The 17,928-nt window shown below is 44.4% G+C and overlaps 1 protein-coding gene across 1 annotated transcript; it reads right to left on the bottom strand.

Annotated features, from left to right (window-relative positions):
- Positions 1 to 1,096: 1,096 nt before the first annotated feature.
- Positions 1,097 to 4,651, bottom strand: LOC123993840 (alpha-(1,3)-fucosyltransferase 4-like). Its single transcript, XM_046296305.1, is given in 4 exon segments — positions 1,097 to 1,398; positions 1,401 to 1,532; positions 1,535 to 2,032; positions 4,603 to 4,651. Coding segments are annotated over 4 exon segments (981 nt in total).
- Between the last annotated feature and the right edge of the window lie 13,277 nt (positions 4,652 to 17,928).

Below are 17,928 nucleotides of genomic sequence, written 5' to 3'. Positions count from 1 at the left end.
ATGTCAGTATCAAGGCTACTGGGGTTAACATGGCCATGATGCTGAACCCATCCCACTGTCCCGTCCTTAAGTCTAAGGTTGTTTAAGGCCTCCATAAGCAGCCCGTCTTAACAATCCACACATCTATGTTTCTTATACAGTCTAACTCACTTCATAACACTACTGAACCCTGACTAATAACAACAACAAAAATAACAGACAAGAGAATCACAGTTCAATAAATATGAAGTGTTGTGTTGAAGATAGTTCCTATAGATTCCCTGCTACAGACTGGGTTGTGGCTAGATATCTGACCAATCATGTTCATAGTAGTCACCACATATTGGAAGGTCAAAAAGGAGTCAGATGTCAGGACTCAAACCAGCGCTGAAGGTTGGTGATGGTGTCAGTCCGGAGTCTGTGAATCCACACTGAGGTCAGGACTCAAACCAGCGCTGAAGGTTGGTGATGGTGTCAGTCCGGAGTCTGTGAATCCACACTGAGGTCAGGACTCAAACCAGCGCTGAAGGTTGGTGATGGTGTCAGTCCGGAGTCTGTGAATCCACACTGAGGTCAGGACTCAAACTAGCGCTGAGGGTTGGTGATGGTGTCGGTCCGGAGTCTGTCGTTCCACACTGAGGTCAGGACTCAAACCAGCGCTGAAGGTTGGTGATGGTGTCAGTCCGGAGTCTGTGGTTCCACACTGAGGTCAGGACTCAAACCAGCGCTGAAGGTTGGTGATGGTGTCGGTCCGGAGTCTGTGGTTCCACACTGAGGTCAGGACTCAAACCAGCGCTGAAAGTTGGTGATGGTGTCGGTCCGGAGTCTGTGGTTCCACACTGAGGTCAGGACTCAAACCAGCGCTGAAGGTTGGTGATGGTGTCGGTCCGGAGTCTGTGGTTCCACACTGAGGTCAGGACTCAAACCAGCGCTGAAGGTTGGTGATGGTGTCGGTCCGGAGTCTGTGGTTCCACACTGAGGTCAGGACTCAAACCAGCGCTGAAGGTTGGTGATGGTGTCGGTCTGGAGTCTGTGGTTCCACACTGAGGTCAGGACTCAAACCAGCGCTGAAGGTTGGTGATGGTGTCGGTCTGGAGTCTGTGGTTCCACACTGAGGTCAGGACTCAAACCAGCGCTGAAGGTTGGTGATGGTGTCAGTCCGGAGACTGTGGTTCCGCACGATGCGACATGCTGTGCAGTAATGCTCCGCCCAGAAAGCGGTCAGGTGCACGCTGTAGCTCCTCCTCCAAGCCAGGTGTCTCTGCAGGAGGGTGGGGCTCCGGCGCAGCAGCATCAGGTATTGGGCGAGCAGGCGGGGAGAGGAGAAGTCGTCCACATGAATGAAGGCATCATGGGGGAGGAAGCGTTGGCGTTGGTTTTCCGGTGGTGCATGCGGCGGCCCGAGAACTACAGGAACGGCCCGGCCAGTAAGGAGTTCCACAGCTTCTCGGTGATGTAGTCGGGGTGCTGGGAGTTCTCCAACGCCAGATAAAACAGGGATAACGCCACCGTGCGCACCACAGTGCTGTCCTCTGGCAGTGGCACGCCTGCACGCCCAACACATCCACGTCAACGTAGTTAACCAGCCGACTCCAGGTTCTAGAACGCCACGCCCTGGCCTGCGACTCCGACCAGTTACTGATGACCCAGGCCAGTAGGTGGGGCCGTCGGGGGCGTGTGTGGGCGGCGTTGGCGTGAGGGTGAAGGCGGGTCACCAGATAGCCGTAGGGGAGGAAGATGTCTGAATCTGCACGGTAGGTCATGGTGAGGTTGAACAAGCCCTCGAACTGCCACAGGCCTCGAGTGTGAGACGGGGACTCAAAATTCATCCAGATCCACTTCTGGCCACGGGGTCGTGGGTCAGACGGGAGCGTCGTGGCGTTGGTCACTATCTCACGGTGGTGCATGATGATGGCGTCAGCCCCAGGGTACATGCGTCGGTCGTCGGTCAGTACGCACCCACGGATCCCAAAGCGCGCCTCACAGTCCGGCAGTCTGCGGTAACGGCCGAAGGGGTGCGTCCACAACAGAAGGGTGACATCTCTGGGCTCCACTCCAGTGAGAGGGAAGGGTTGGAGTCGTGGGTCAAAGAGATTGAGAAAACACACTCCGAGGAGGAGAAAGAGTCCACAGACGAAAGCGGTGAAACACACCCACGAGCAGGATGTTCTCAGAACAGCCACTCGAAATGTTTTGAACCAATGATAACGACACAGACTGCTCTTGAACCAATGATAACACAGTTTGCCGGGTCTGTGAAAGGTAGAACGACCCCCTGTTATCCACTGAGTTGCCCACTGAGTTAGCTCCATGAAACTTCCAGTCCTTATATCCATTAACTTAATCATGCACCCTTTGTCATTGACTCCAGAAGTTCTAGAACGTTAACGTCCACTGCCCTGTCACATTCTCCTCTCCGTTGAACTCAGAATAATGATCTCTTTCACCTGGGCTAGGATGACAAGGACAAAAGTTAAGGTCCTCCTTCCTCACACCTGCTACCTCCCTGTGCTATGAGGGGGAAAAAACCAGTCGGCCCAGTCTCAGGAAAACATTTCAGTTCGGCCTACAGTCTCTTTGTCTCTACTCTGTCAGGCGAGATTAGGACATCCACCACCAGACTTGAATCATATGTTGAACCAATGATAACATTTAGAATGAGCTGTGTTGTTAATGAATGCAGACCTCTTGAAACAGATAGGCCTAAACACCATCTTGAACCAATGATAATACTTGATGTGGCAGACGTCTTGAACTCAATGTTAACCGGTGAATGGGGTCTTTGTCACTCTGAGAGGCTCTTTCAGGATGGCACAAGTTAGAATGCAGACCTCTGTCCCAATCGGGTTGAGGGATGTTAACCAATGATAACCAGTTAGAATGCAGCAGTGCCTGAACTTAATGATATACCTCACTGGCTTGAACCAATGATAACACAGTTAGAATGCAGACCTCTTGAACCAATGATAACACAGTTAGAATGCAGACCTCTTGAACCAATGATAACACAGTTAGAATGCAGACCTCTTGAACCAATGATAACACAGTTAGAATGCAGACCTCTTGAACCAATGATAACACAGTTAGAATGCAGACCTCTTGAACCAATGATAACACAGTTAGAATGCAGACCTCTTGAACCAATGATAACACAGTTAGAATGCAGACCTCTTGAACCAATGATAACACAGTTAGAATGCAGACCTCTTGAACCAATGGACGAGGGACACAAAGCGATGTTGTGAGTAACAACATAAATATAATGTAGGGAAAAATATCACAGATACTTCCAATTCTGTTATCTAATTTAATTTATGATCCATGAGGGTAAGATGCAGTAACCTGCATGTGTTTAAATCTGTTAATCGGTAATTATCTTAGCTGTGTTAGGTCTATAATCTACTGCCAACTCCTCTCCATGGTGAAGGAAGTTTCTGATGAACCAACTGAGTGGTGCTTAGACAAGACTTTGTGGAATCTTGTTCCGACTACTATTCACTCGCCAAAAGTCAATACTTTAAAAAAAAGAAAAGTGAATTAGAAATCGCCCCATTTTTGTATGTTTGTCCTTTGTAGTTGCGTGCCTTTTCTTTGTTTGCTGAAATCCACTACTTTTTCAATAAACATTAACCACATTCCACCAACGACTGTTTCCTTGTTGAGATTCAATTGGCACAAGCGCATTTGCGTCCAGTTGCCATCTTAGAGCAACAGCAATGAGCAAACAGTCGGTCCAAAAACCCTCGAAAACTCCATTCATTTCCCCATAGACTTTGTCCAACGAACCATGGAGGAGTAACAGCCCACAAAAAGACGTCTCTCTATAGGCAATTGACCTAAAAATCTATTCAACCTGTTATGGCAAGATAAGTCTATTTTCCTCTTCCGGTTCTAATTCCCATACAGTCCACAAGGGGGCTCCCTTCACCCAGTATTGCTGTCATGTACGTCAAGGCCTCATCAATTGCTTTTAGGTATTTTCCAGGTATTTAGGAACAGAGGACCGACCATACACTCAAATAGATAGGACACAAACATGCAAAAAAAAAACATTTAAGCTGAATAAGAGCTTCTTTATATTACAACCAAACCATATTCCAGTATCAATGTCCCTGTCAGGGTACTTATTTTAAAAGACATAATTCATAATTAAAATGTAATCCCATGCACTGTGTTCTTAAAATGAGGTCTTAATTAATAAAATGACAGGAAATATGCAGAGGAAGTGAGAGAGATTGATAGAGAGAGAGAGAGAGAGAGAGAGAGAGAGAGAGAGAGAGAGAGAGAGAGTCTCTGGTGGCACAGCTGGCGCTGCAGTACAGCGCCCTTAACCACTGCGCCACCCAGGAGGCCCGGTTTTCTGGATTTTTGTTTTAGATTCCGTCTCTCACAGTTGAAGTGTACCTATGACTAAAAACCTGCAAAATCGCCAGTGTATCAAATACTTGTTCTCCCCACTGTATATACTTCTAAAAACCAATGAGGAGATGGGAGAGGCGGGACTTGCAGCGCGTGAAGCGTCACAAATAGAACCAAGTTCTATTTTAACATCGGGCTATGTTGAAGCCCCTTGATGCGGGGAGAGCAGTGTGGGTGCAATGATTGAATAACATGTATGTGTACATTTATTTTGCAACGCTCGCACACGCGGTGTGACCGGTGTGGTCGACATGCACGTTGTTTGTTTACACACAGAAGTTCGCTGCTCAACATAGAATCACATGTGTAACGCTTGTCGTTGTAAGAATGGTCGGACCAAGATGCAGTAGGTTAATCGTTTTATTTCATGATAACCAGCAACAAAACAAGAAAGTGTAACCACTGAAACGTGCATCTTTGGAGGGCTAAAAAGCAACTACGCAAAATCAAGATCCCACACACAACAGGTGGAAAAAAGGCTACCTAAATATGATCCCCAATCAGAGACAACAATAGACAGCTGCCTCTGATTGGGAACCATACCAGGCCAACATAGACATACACAAACTAGAGGACCCACCCTAGTCACACCCTGACCTAACCAAAATAGAGAATGAAAAGGCTCTCTAAGGTCAGGGCGTGACAACATGGTAAGGGAGTGAACATTATGGGTTACACGGAGAAAATCGGACCTCTCTGAAATGAAAATGGATGGCCCTCCCTTCAGCAAAATATAGTTGACCTAAACCCTCCCTGAACACCTGGGGGGAAAACCAGTGACCCTCCCCTATACCCAAAATAACAAGGAAAGCATAAATGACATACAACCTCATTACCGTTCACCAGAGCCTATGTATATACATATATCTTTTCCTTGAGTATTACATGGCAATGCATACATTTTCATAGCGCACAGGACTGCGGGCCAGAAGGTCGCGGGTTCACAGACCACCATGGACAAGAGGAAGGTTGGAAATATCTCCTTTTATAGTAAAATCATTGCATGAATCTATCATCGTATTCGCAGAATGCCTTTTGCAGAGACGTCATGTAATTCTACGTCATTGTACATATCAGCAGAATATTTTTTTAATACCACGCAAATTACAGGCTAAGAATAGACAGAGAGAGATTAGTCTGTGTTCATCTTATCATAGTTCTCCAAGGCCAAATCAGTGTGTCTTGTTCGCAACGAAACTGTCCCTGTTCAGGAAATCATTTCTTCTGAGCCGTCATTAGGAATCTAAGCATGTTACATTCCAAAGTTCCCACGCCAGACAGTAGGCATATTGACGCAGACAGAGTGTAGAGGTGGCAGGGTAGCCTAGTGGTTAGAGTGTAGAGGCGGCAGGGTAGCCTAGTGGTTAGAGTGTAGAGGAGGCAGGGTAGCCTAGTGGTTAGAGTGTAGGGGCGGCAGGGTAGCCTAGTGGTTAGAGTGTAGGGGCGGCAGGGTAGCCTAGTGGTTAGAGTGTAGGGGCGGCAGGGTAGCCTAGTGGTTAGAGTGTAGAGGTGGCAGGGTAGCCTAGTGGTTAGAGTGTAGAGGCGGCACGGTAGCCTAGTGGTTAGAGTGTAGGGGCGGCAGGGTAGCCTAGTGGTTAGAGTGTAGAGGTGGCAGGGTAGCCTAGTGGTTAGAGTGTAGAGGTGGCAGGGTAGCCTAGTGGTTAGAGTGTAGGGGCGGCAGGGTAGCCTAGTGGTTAGAGTGTAGAGGTGGCAGGGTAGTCTAGTGGTTAGAGTGTAGAGGCGGCACGGTAGCCTAGTAGTTAGAGTGTATGGGCGGCAGGGTAGCCTAGTGGTTAGAGTGTAGAGGCGGCAGGGTAGCCTAGTGGTTAGAGTGTAGAGGCGGCAGGGTAGCCTAGTGGTTAGAGTGTAGAGGTGGCAGGGTAGCCTAGTGGTTAGAGTGTGGAGGCGGCAGGGTAGCCTAGTGGTTAGAGTGTAGGGGCGGCAGGGTAGCCTAGTGGTTAGAGTGTAGAGGTGGAAGGGTAGCCTAGTGGTTAGAGTGTAGAGGCGGCACGGTAGCCTAGTGGTTAGAGTGTAGGGGCGGCAGGGTAGCCTAGTGGTTAGAGTGTAGAGGCGGCAGGGTAGCCTAGTGGTTAGAGTGTAGAGGCGGCAGGGTAGCCTAGTGGTTAGAGTGTAGAGGTGGCAGGGTAGCCTAGTGGTTAGAGTGTGGAGGCGGCAGGGTAGCCTAGTGGTTAGAGTGTAGAGGTGGTAGGGTAGCCTAGTGGTTAGAGTGTAGGGGCGGCAGGGTAGCCTAGTGGTTAGAGTGTAGAGGCGGCACGGTAGCCTAGTGGTTAGAGTGTAGAGGCGGCAGGGTAGCCTAGTGGTTAGAGTGTAGAGGCGGCACGGTAGCCTAGTGGTTAGAGTGTAGAGGCGGCAGGGTAGCCTAGTGGTTAGAGTGTAGAGGCGGCAGGGTAGCCTAGTGGTTAGAGTGTAGAGGCGGCACGGTAGCCTAGTGGTTAGAGTGTAGAGGCGGCACGGTAACCTAGTGATTAGATTGTTGGACTAGTAATCGGAAGGTTGCAAGTTCAAATCCCTGAGCTGACAAGGTACAAATCTGTCATTCTGCCCCTGAACAGGCAGTTAAATATGTAAATAGCAGCCTATAGCCTAATGTTGTCTGTCAAACAGGTAGGCCTTCTTCTTGTTTCTTAAATAGGAAGAAATAGGCTGCAACGCAAAATGTTGTTAGTAAAGTCTAATTAAAATGAAGACATTGAAATCAATTATTCCTACTTGAATATGCCTACAATCCTTAATTAAGTGCTTTGCTCAATGGCACATCAACAGTCGGCTTGGGGATTCAAAACAGTGACCTTTCGGTTACTGGCCCAACACTCTGAACCACTAGGCTACTTGTCACCCAAGAAACATTGTTTTTATTCAAATCTATTATAGTAGTAGCTATCAAAGTTGACCTCTGGTCCTCCTTCTCAAATGTTTTATTTATTTTTAGTTAACCTATTTAACCAGGTAGGCCAGGTGAGAACACCTTTATTTAACCAGGTAGGCCAGTTGAGAACAAGTTCTCATTTACAACTGCGACCTGGCCAATATAAAGCAAAGCAATGCAACAAAAACAACACAGAGTTACACATAAACAAACGTACAGTCAATAACACAATAGAAAAATGTATGTACAGTGTGTGCAAATGTAGAAGAGTAGGGAGGTAAGACAATAAATAGGCCCTAGAGGCTAAATAATTACAATTTAGCCATAACAGTGAAGTGAAAGATGTGCAGATGAGGATGTGCAAGTAGAGATACTGGGGTGCAAAAGAGCAAGAGGATAAATAACAATATGGGGATGAGGTAGTTGGGTGGGCTATTTACAGATTGCCTGTGTACAGGTACAGTGATCGGTAAGCTGCTCTGACAGCTGATGCTTAAAGTTAGTGAGGGAGATATGAGTCTCCAGCTTCAGTGATTTTTGCAATTCGTTCCCGTCATTGGCAGCAGAGAACTGGAAGGAAAGGCGGCCAAAGGAAGAATTGGCTTTGGGGATGACCAGTGAAATATACTTGCTGGAGCGTGTGCTACGGGTGGGGTGTTGCTATGGTGACCAGTGAGCTGAGATAAGGCGGGGCTTTACCTAGCAAAGACTTATAGATGACCTGGAACCAGTGGGTTTGTGGACGGATATGTAGTGAGGGCATACATGAAACGAGAGCATACAGGTCACAGCGGTGGGTCTTTATGGGGCTTTGGTGACAAAACGGATGGCACTGTGATAGACTACATCCAGTTTGCTGAGTAGTTGGAGGCTATTTTGTAAATGACATCACCGAAGTGAAGGATTGGTAGAACAGTCCGTTTTACGAGGGTATGTTTGGCAGCATGAGTGAAGGAGGCTTTGTTGAGAAATATGAAGCCGATCCTATATTTAATTTTGGATTGGAGATGCTTAATGTGAGTCTGGAAGGAGAGTTTACAGTCTAACCAGACACCTAGGTATTTGTAGTTGTCCACATATTCTAAGTCAGAACCATCCAGAGTAGTGATGCTAGTCAGGCGGGAGGGTGCGGGCAGCAGTCGGTTGAAGAGCATGCACCTAGCGTTGAAGAGCATGCACCTAGCGTTGAAGAGCATGCACCTAGCGTTGAAGAGCATGCACCTAGCGTTGAAGAGCATGCACCTAGCGTTGAAGAGCATGCACCTAGCGTTGAAAAGCAGTTGGACAGAAGATAGGCTATAGCCTAGTAATGCAAGATATAGCATTTTTTTGGAAACTAGGCCAAATCCAAATCATTTTCTGAAGACTTCTATGACTCTCCCGCTGGACAAAGGTTATTGGTTAGACATCACAACAACAACAAGAAAAAGGTTTTGGTCAGCAAGCGCAGAGAAGACCAGGGCTCAGTGTGTAATGCAGCCTAGTTTTATTTATGCCCATCCCAGCTGCTCTCTTAGAAATCTAACTGTGCTCTGTGCTTCTCCGAGAAGCATGCACTTTGCAACATATAGCCTATGGATCATTTGATTGAGAACACACAAAATAGCCTATAGGCCACTTGATATTGCACAAGCAGCAGAGAATGAGAGATGAGGGGCGGCATCGTGTTCACATTGATGCATAGTCTAATAAGCAACTCATTCTAAAACACTAAGAAACATAGACATTTAATCAATTACAAATTACATGACTCTCCCCTGGACTAGATTTTAAAAATAGATTTAAAAAAAATATATATATATGTATGTATGTATTTTAACCTTTATTTAACCAGGCAAGTCAGTTAAGAACACATTCTTATTTTCAATGACGGCCTGGGAACAGTGGGTTAAATGCCTGTTCAGGGGTAGAACGACAGATTTGTACCTTGTCAGCTCGGGGTTTTGAACTCACAACCTTCTGGTTCCTAGTCCAACGCTCTAACCACTAGGCTACGCTGCTGCCCTATATACTAAACCCTCCCCTTGATTGAACTTGAAAAAGCATGACCCTCCCCCATTTGGGTAAGCATTAGAATAAACCACCTCAATATTTGGTGGTAATCGGAGCTGATCCGTGGTCAGTATTGTGAAATCATTCTAATGTTAAGGTAAGATTTGAATGGAGAAAGCTGATCCAAAAGCAGCGCTCCCTTTCACTGGATCCTATCAGCATGGACACACATGGCTCCAATGACTCACTTAATGACCGTTCATTCTGCGTGGTGTTTTGGGAAACACATGTTAAATCTTTAGCCGTTGTAGGAAAGATGGATTGTTTAAACACTCGTAAGCCTTCCATCGCTATCAAGAAAACCGGAGCCACTTCATGTCAATACCTGTGTGTGTGTGTGTGTGTGTTTTTAGGCCTTCTCTCCCTGGGGTGACACACTCCTCTGGATGGGCCCCAGGCTCTTCATCTATATCGATTTCCTCTTTCTATTCTTTTCTCTTTTTTCTCCCTGGGGATAAGATGTCTCAATTCAAACTCTCTCTCAGGGGATAGGATGCCTCAATTCTTTCTCTCTCAGAGGATAGGATGACTCAATTCTTTCTCTCTTTCCCAGGGGATAGGATGTCTCAATTCTTTCTCTCTTTCCCAGGGAATAGGATGTCTCAATTCAAACTCTCTCTCAGGGGATAGGATGCCTCAATTCTTTCTCTCTCAGAGGATAGGATGACTCAATTCTTTCTCTCTTTCCCAGGGGATAGGATGTCTCAATTCTTTCTCTCTTTCCCAGGGGATAGGATGTGTCAATTCTTTCTCTCTTTCCCAGGGAATAGGATTCCTCAATTCTTTCTCTCAGGGGATAGGATGCCTCAATTCTTTCTCTCTTAGGGGATAGGATGCCTCAATTCTTTCTCTCTTTCCCAGGGGATAGGATGCCTCAATTCTTTCTCTCTTAGGGGATAGGATGCCTCAATCTTTCTCTCTCAGGGGATAGGATTCCTCAATTCTTTCTCTCTTAGGGGACAGGATGCCTCAATTCTTTCTCTCTTTCCCAGGGGATAGGATGACTCAATTCTTTCTCTCTTTCCCAGGGGATAGGATGCCTCAATTCTTTCTCTCTTTCCCAGTGGATAGGATGCCTCAATTCTTTCTCTCTTTCCCAGTGGATAGGATTCCTCAATTCTTTCTCTCTTAGGGGACAGGATGCCTCAATTCTTTCTCTCTTTCCCAGAGGATAGGATGACTCAATTCTTTCTCTCTTTCCCAGTGGATAGGATGCCTCAATTCTTTCTCTCTCAGGGGATAGGATGTCTCAATTCAAACTCTCTCTCAGGGGATAGGATGCCTCAATTCTGTCCAGTTAGGCCCAGAGAAAGAGAGAAACAGGGAGAGAGAGAGAAAGAGATAAAGAGAAAAAGAGTGATGGAGAATGAGGAGAGCTAGAGAGAGAGAGAGAGAGAGAGAGAGAGAGAGAGAGAGAGAGAGAGAGAGAGAGAGAGAGAGAGAGAGAGAGAGAGAGAGAGAGAGAGAGAGAGAGAGAGAGAGAAAGAGAGAGAGAGAGAAAGAGGGGGGGGTTGCAGAGAGAGAATGCAGAGGCGGCTGGAAACTTCTGGGCTCTGAGCACTGAGGCCCTCGCTGACCCCTGACCTTGACATCAGAGGTGATCCCTGGGATCAAAGGTTGTGTGAAAGTGCCGTTCCAGCGATTCACTGCACTGCCGGGCAATGATGATCTTGTCCAGCCTCCACTGGCTGTCTGACATGATTAGTGGTGCTCTCAGCCCCAAGCCCCCAAGGGCCACACATCCATCTCTGCCTCTCCCCCACAGCACAGCCACGGATGGGGCCGCTAAGAGCATCAGCACTCAAAGGCTCAGTTAACGAGCAGAGAAAAGCAAGACAAACTGAGAAAGTGAGACAGCTCAAGGGAGTGGAGGTGAGAGACAGCAGATCTGTTAGTTTCAACAGCACACTCTGGAAAGGAGAGATGGATGTTTCAAAGGGACAATCTGTAGTTGGTACACCCATTTCTGGACTTATAAATATGAACCCATTGATTTTTGAAAAAGAAGAATATACACTGTGCAAAAATATAAACGCAACATGCAACAATTTCAAAGACTTTACTGAGTTACAGTTCATATAATGAAATCCGTCAATTAAAATAATGAATTAGGCTCTGATATATGGATTTCACATGAGTGGGAATACAGATATGCATCTGTTGGTCAGGACCATCTCCTTCGGATATAGTTGATCAGGCTGTGTATTGAGGACTGTGGAATGTTCTCCCACTCCTATTCAGTGGTTGTGTTGCTGGATATCTCCTTCGGATAGAGTTGATCAGGCTGTGTATTGAGGACTGTGGAATGTTCTCCCACTCCTATTCAGTGGTTGTGTTGCTGGATATTGGCGGGAACTGAAACACTCTGTTGTACACGTCGATCCAGAGCATCCCGAACATGCTCAATCGGTGACATGTCTGGTGAGTATGCAAGCAATGGAAGAACTGGGAGATTTTCAGCTTCCAGGAATTGTGTACAGATCCTTGTGACATGGGGCTGTGCGTTATCAGCTTTTTGTACGTACGTAACATTTCTGGGATCTTTTATTTCAACTCATGAAACACGGGACCAACACTTTACATGTTGCGTTTATATTTTTGTTCAGTGTATCTTTCCTGCCACCCAAATGGTGGAACGAGCTTCCCCCTGATGATAGGACAGCAGAGTCCTTGCCCGTCTGAAAACCTCCCTCTTCACAAAGTATTGTGGTTAAATCCCCCAGTGCACAAATAACACTCTCGCTTTTCTTTTCCATACATCCTACTGACTATGACTGTGATTTGTGGATCTCAACTAACTATCTCAAGATGAATGCACTAACTGTAAGTCACTCTGGACAAGAACGTCTGCTAAATTAATAAAATGTCAAAATAAATATGTAAATTTAATCGTGGAAATGCCTAATGAACTTATTCTAAGTGTCGTACCTCGTCAAAATCCCAAAATAAAAGCTTGTTTTAACTCCAATGTTTGTAAACAATGTAAACGTAAACAAACACTGTATAGCCACACAACATGGTTAGAACGATCATTTTATATCATGGATGTGCGGCCCTTACATCCATAGGTCTGTGTATTCATTTGAGAGTGGTTACATTTCTCCAAATCAAATCGTATTGGTCACATGCAAATGTTATTGTGGGTGTAGCGAAATGCTTGTGTTTCTAGCTCCAGCAGGGCAGTAATATCTAACCATTTTCAGCCTTTGTTATTGTGGGTGTAGCGAAATGCTTGTGTTTCTAGCTCCAGCAGGGCAGTAATATCTAACCATTTTCAGCCTTTGTTATTGTGGGTGTAGCGAAATGCTTGTGTTTCTAGCTCCAGCAGGGCAGTAATATCTAACCATTTTCAGCCTTTGTTATTGTGGGTGTAGCGAAATGCTTGTGTTTCTAGCTCCAGCAGGGCAGTAATATCTAACCATTTTCAGCCTTTGAATTCAGACCAGATGAACATAAAATAAACAGATTGCTCAAAGTACAATTTAAAATGGTGCATCAGCAGATCAAGCATATCTTTAAGGCTAAAAAAATACAATCTTCTTGGCTTTTGCCTTGCTTCTCATTTTATCATGACTAGATCAGACCACTCTGACTACACGATCTATAAGCCTGTACAGGGCTAGTCATAGACGTCTATGATTGGTTCAGATTTGGTCCGGATTGGACCAAAAACCAATGTCCGTGGACGTTGAAAATTAAGGCCGGTCTGGACCACACCCCCAAAAAACACCTCCAAAAAGCGTAGCCGTCAGTCTGTGCATCCTGAGGGGGAGCCTACAGTGTTGTCTGAAATTGACCTACAGTGTAACCTATTGTAACCTACAGTGTTGCCCATCTACAGTGGCTTCCGAAAGTATTTGACCCCCTTGGATTTTTTTTGCCTTACAACCTGGAATTAAAATAGATTTTTTGGGGGGGTTTGTATCATTTGATTTACACAACATGCCTACCACTTTGAAGATGAAAAATATTTTTTCTTGTTAAACAAACAAGAGATAAGACACAAAAACAGAAAACTTGAATGTGCATAATTATTCACCCCCCCCCAAAGTCAATACTTTGTAGAGCCACCTTTTGCAGCAATTACAGCTGCAAGTCTCTTGGATATGTCTCTATAAGCTTAGCACATCTAGCCACTGGGATTTTTGCCCATTCTTCAAGGCAAAACTGCTCCAGCTCATTCAAGTTGGATGGGTTCCGCTGATGTCCAGCAATTTTAAGTCATACCACAGATTCTCAATTAGATTGAGGTCTGGACTTTGACTAGGCCATTCCAAGACATTTAAATGTTTCCCCTTAAACCACTTGAATGTTGCTTTAGCAGTATGCTTAGTGCAATTGTCCTGCTGGAAGGTGAACCTCCGTCCCAGTCTCAAATCTCTGGAAGACTGAAACAGGTTTCCCTCAAACATTTCCCTGCATTTAGCACCATCCATCATTCCTTCAATTCTGACCAGTTTCCCAGTCCCTGCCGCTGAAAAACATCCCAACAGCATGATGCTGCCACCCCCCCCCCCGAGACGGTGTTCTCGGGTGATGATGAGAGGTGTTGGGTTTGCACCAGACACACTGTTTTCTTTGATGGCCAAAAAGCAACATTTTAGTCTCATCTGACCAGAGTACCTTTTTCCATATGTTTGGGGAGTCTCCCACATGGCTTTTGGCGAACACCAAATGTGCGTGCTTATTTTTTTCTTTAAGCAATGGCTTTTTTCTGGCCACTCTTCCATAAAGCCAAGCTCTGTGGAGTGTACGGCTTAATTAAAGTGGTCCTATGGACAGATACTCCAATTTCCACTCTGGAGCTTTGCAGCTCCTTCAGGGTTATCTTTGGTCACTTTGTTGCCTCTCTGATTTAATGCCCTCCTTGCCTGGTTTGTTGTGGTCCCACATTTTTTCCATTTTTTAATAGTGGATTTAAAGGTGCTCCGTGGGATATTCAAAGTTTCTGCTATTTTTTTATAACCCAACCCTGATCTGTACTTCTCCAAAACTTTCCTGTTTGGAGAGCTTGGTCTTCATGGTGCCGCTTGCTCGGTGGTGCCGCTTGCTCGGTGGTGTTGCAGACTCTGGGGCCTTTCAGAACAGGTGTATATATACTGAGATCATGTGACAGATCATGTGACACTTAGATTGCACACAGGTGGACTTTATTTAACAAATTGTGTGACATCTGAAGGTAATTGGTTGCACCAGATCTTATTTAGGGGCTTCGTATTAAAGGGTGTGAAGACATATCCACGCACCACTTTGCAGTTTTTTAAGATTTTTTTTTAAACAAGTAATTTTTTACATTTCACTTCACCAATTTGGACTATTTTGTGTATGTCCATTACATGAAATCCAAATAAAAATCAATTTAAATTAGAGGTTGTAATGCAACAAAATAGTTAAAACACCAAGGGGGATGAATACTTTTGCAAGGTACTGTATGTGGTAAGACTACCGTTTGTAAAACACCAAAAAACTACGTCCGGACATGACCAAAAAAGACATCTAAAAGACGTCGGTTCATGCTTACTGGGGTGTAGCCTAGCCATGTCGGCCTCAATGGAATTTTTTGAATGCCTATCTATGTGTTAGGCCCACCGTTTGCAAAACAGGCCGTTGCAATTGGCTTTATTAGTCCTGATTCCCGTGACTAATCAATTTGGCTGTTTAAGCTCTGAATATCGGCTACCCAACTTTCTCAGGAGTTACCTATTTGGCAATGTGTTTACACAGCGGGAAAATCCAGGAGTATCTTATTTTTCGCTATGATCAGCTAGTCATAAATGGACGAATACAAGATTGAAACCATTGATCATGACAATGGGGTGAAACTCCTGGACAAGAGTTGTTATCGTTCATTCCATATTGTCCATTTATAATAATAATAATATAATATTATTATTATCCCGGGGATCGAACCCACTAGCCTGGCGTTACAAGCGCCATGCTCTACCCAACTGAGCTACAGAAGGACTTCACTTTGACCTGTACTGTTTTTAGGATATGTTGTTTGTTAACATGTGGGAATATTTTATTTGATTGATTAGGTTAGGCTACTATTTGATCAGAGAAACCTGCATGATGTAAAACAGTGTCCGTCTCATTACGTTGTCATACATTTTATCTCCAGCCTGTAGGCTACAGAAAAGGTCACATACTCTTTCTACCGTATCCTAGATCTTCTACATGATTTATGTTAGATTATAATTTTTTGATGGAATGTTGGTGGTGCGCCACAGCGATGCATCTCTCCAACAGTACCCTGGAGAGGCATGCTGGGAATGTCACTGGTTGAAAGAAATTGCCATTGTTTCGGTGCAGAATTAAGTTTGTTTTTAGGTATCGTTGTTGGAGGTGCGTCTTGGCCAGTTAAGCTCAGAAAATTCCGCCCTCCTCAATCTTCCACCATAGGCTTCTGCTTAATGAACGGGCCTGCTGTGAGCCTGTAGGTGTTCTCTCAAAACGTGTCTTTCTAGATGGATTTGGGAGGATCTCACCCCACCCAAGTCTCGCAGCTTATTACTGTCTGAGCTAAAAACACAATATTGAGTTAAGTCGGCAGACAGAATAAGAACAACACCATATAAGGAAGGGAGGTCATTAACCAACCGGCTCTTCTGTCTGAATTATGACAGTGATTGAACACACTGATTTTGCTCATAAAATAAAAAAATAAAAAAATCTGCCTTGGGGGTGTGGTTCGAAGTGGCAGTTACTGATGTTTGTACCCCATGAGACACCATAGGATCAAAACTAGTATTACTTCCTCCAAAATTTTCTGAATTTATCTGAAAATATCTCAAGAAATCTGTAATGTTTTTTGTTTGTTGTTGCTGTGAAGGTTTTAGTTGAGCAATGTAACATCTAACGAGGGTGTTCGGTGCAGTATTTCTCAACTAATAAAAAAATGCTATCTTGTTGTTTTATGTAAACAAAGTCCAATCCTTTGAGCTGCTGGGCAGGTTTGTCTGGCTCAGTGGAACTGTGTATTCAGCGTTAGTGTGCAAGTGAACATTGTCGAAATCAAAACCCAACCCTCAAGTAAGTCATGATGAACTGACTTAGAAAAACTCTGTTTTTACAAGAAACTATTTACACTTTGTAGTCAATTTTGACACTCGAATAAATGTTTCTGACTCATATCGATGCCACATAGGCCGTTTTTCAATCAGATACTGAAAGTTGTTTATTGCCTTCAGTTGTGCTTGAAATCTAGTATGAAATGACATACCAGCCCTGAACTACCCTAAAAATAATTGTTTTAACTGCGGTAATTCATGACAAAAAGTAATGAATCAATAAAAGTTAACTCCAGATGTAATTAAAAGGGTAACATTATATTGGCTCTGCTGCAAATCCATGGTTCTATTTTTAGAATTCGGGGCTTGAAATTGACTGGCTGTGAAAGAATAAAATGTTCATGATTAGAACACAAAATTAAATCTAATTTGACAGCATAAAAGCCAGGCTCACAAAGGGGCCATTAAAATCCCATCAGCCTAAAGGGTGGTCAGTCTGGTGGCCACGATACAAATAACTCAATTGGAAAATGCAATCAGGTCGCTGGTTGATAAAAAGTCAAAAGAATACAAAACAATGGAACACGTTGTCAACAATGCAATGCTTACATTGTGAATTTTTACAACTGCGATTGTGTCCTAATTTCGTGTGTTACTATTACCTATATTCAGTCATGTAAATTACTTTAGTAAAAATACTTTAAAGTAGTTATTTGGGGTATCTGTACTTTTTTTTATTTATTTTTGACAAATTTTACTTTACTACATTCCTATAGAAAATAATATAAAATAATTTAATCCATACATTTTCCCTGACACCCAAAAGTACTCGTTACATTTTGAATGCTTAGCAGGACAGAAAATGGTCCAAATTACGCACTTATCAAGATAACATCCCTGGTCATCCCTACTGCCTCTGATCTGGAAGACTTTCACTATTACTTGAGACATTTTCTATTAACTTTACTTTTACAATAACAATTGGGTATTGTTTTCCATCACTGCTAATATTATTGATAAGCATTGGAAGTGCACAGCCTAACACCCAATTTATGCTTGATCCGAAAATGTGTTTGTTGTTGTTGTTGTTTTAATCCGAAAATTTGTTCGGAGACGACGTATGGATGGCGTGACGCAAATTTCTGACATGATTGGTTGACAGTAAGAGAGGGCGGGAGTTTCTGTATAAACACAAACTCACTTCCTGGACAACTTCCTTCACCACAGCTCTGCACAACATCTATACTTGCTACGCGAAGCACAAGAAGTATGAATGCTTTGACTTCTGCAGAGCCCATATCACCATAAACGCTGCGCGGCCAATGCAGACGTCAGAATGACCACGAAAAGCGCCCTTTAATTAACCAACAAAAGAGCTTGATTTCACAAGCCCATGTAGAAATCCAGTCCACATTTTACCCTATAGACACTTGCCATCTCTCGTTCAATAACCTTACTCCGTGGCACTATTGAATACAGTATGTTCCCGTCCAATAAAGTCCATTCCGCGCCACTGTTCCATCAAAAGGGCCTTAATTCGAGAGATCCGTTCCGTGTTTTCCGCGCTCCTCCCCCTTCCTT

Source organism: Oncorhynchus gorbuscha, linkage group LG13 (genome assembly GCF_021184085.1).
Source record: "Oncorhynchus gorbuscha isolate QuinsamMale2020 ecotype Even-year linkage group LG13, OgorEven_v1.0, whole genome shotgun sequence".
NCBI classification, from domain to species: Eukaryota; Metazoa; Chordata; class Actinopteri; order Salmoniformes; family Salmonidae; genus Oncorhynchus; species Oncorhynchus gorbuscha.
Note: the sequence above shows the minus strand (reverse complement) of the source record. Positions and strands in the feature narration are given on the sequence as shown.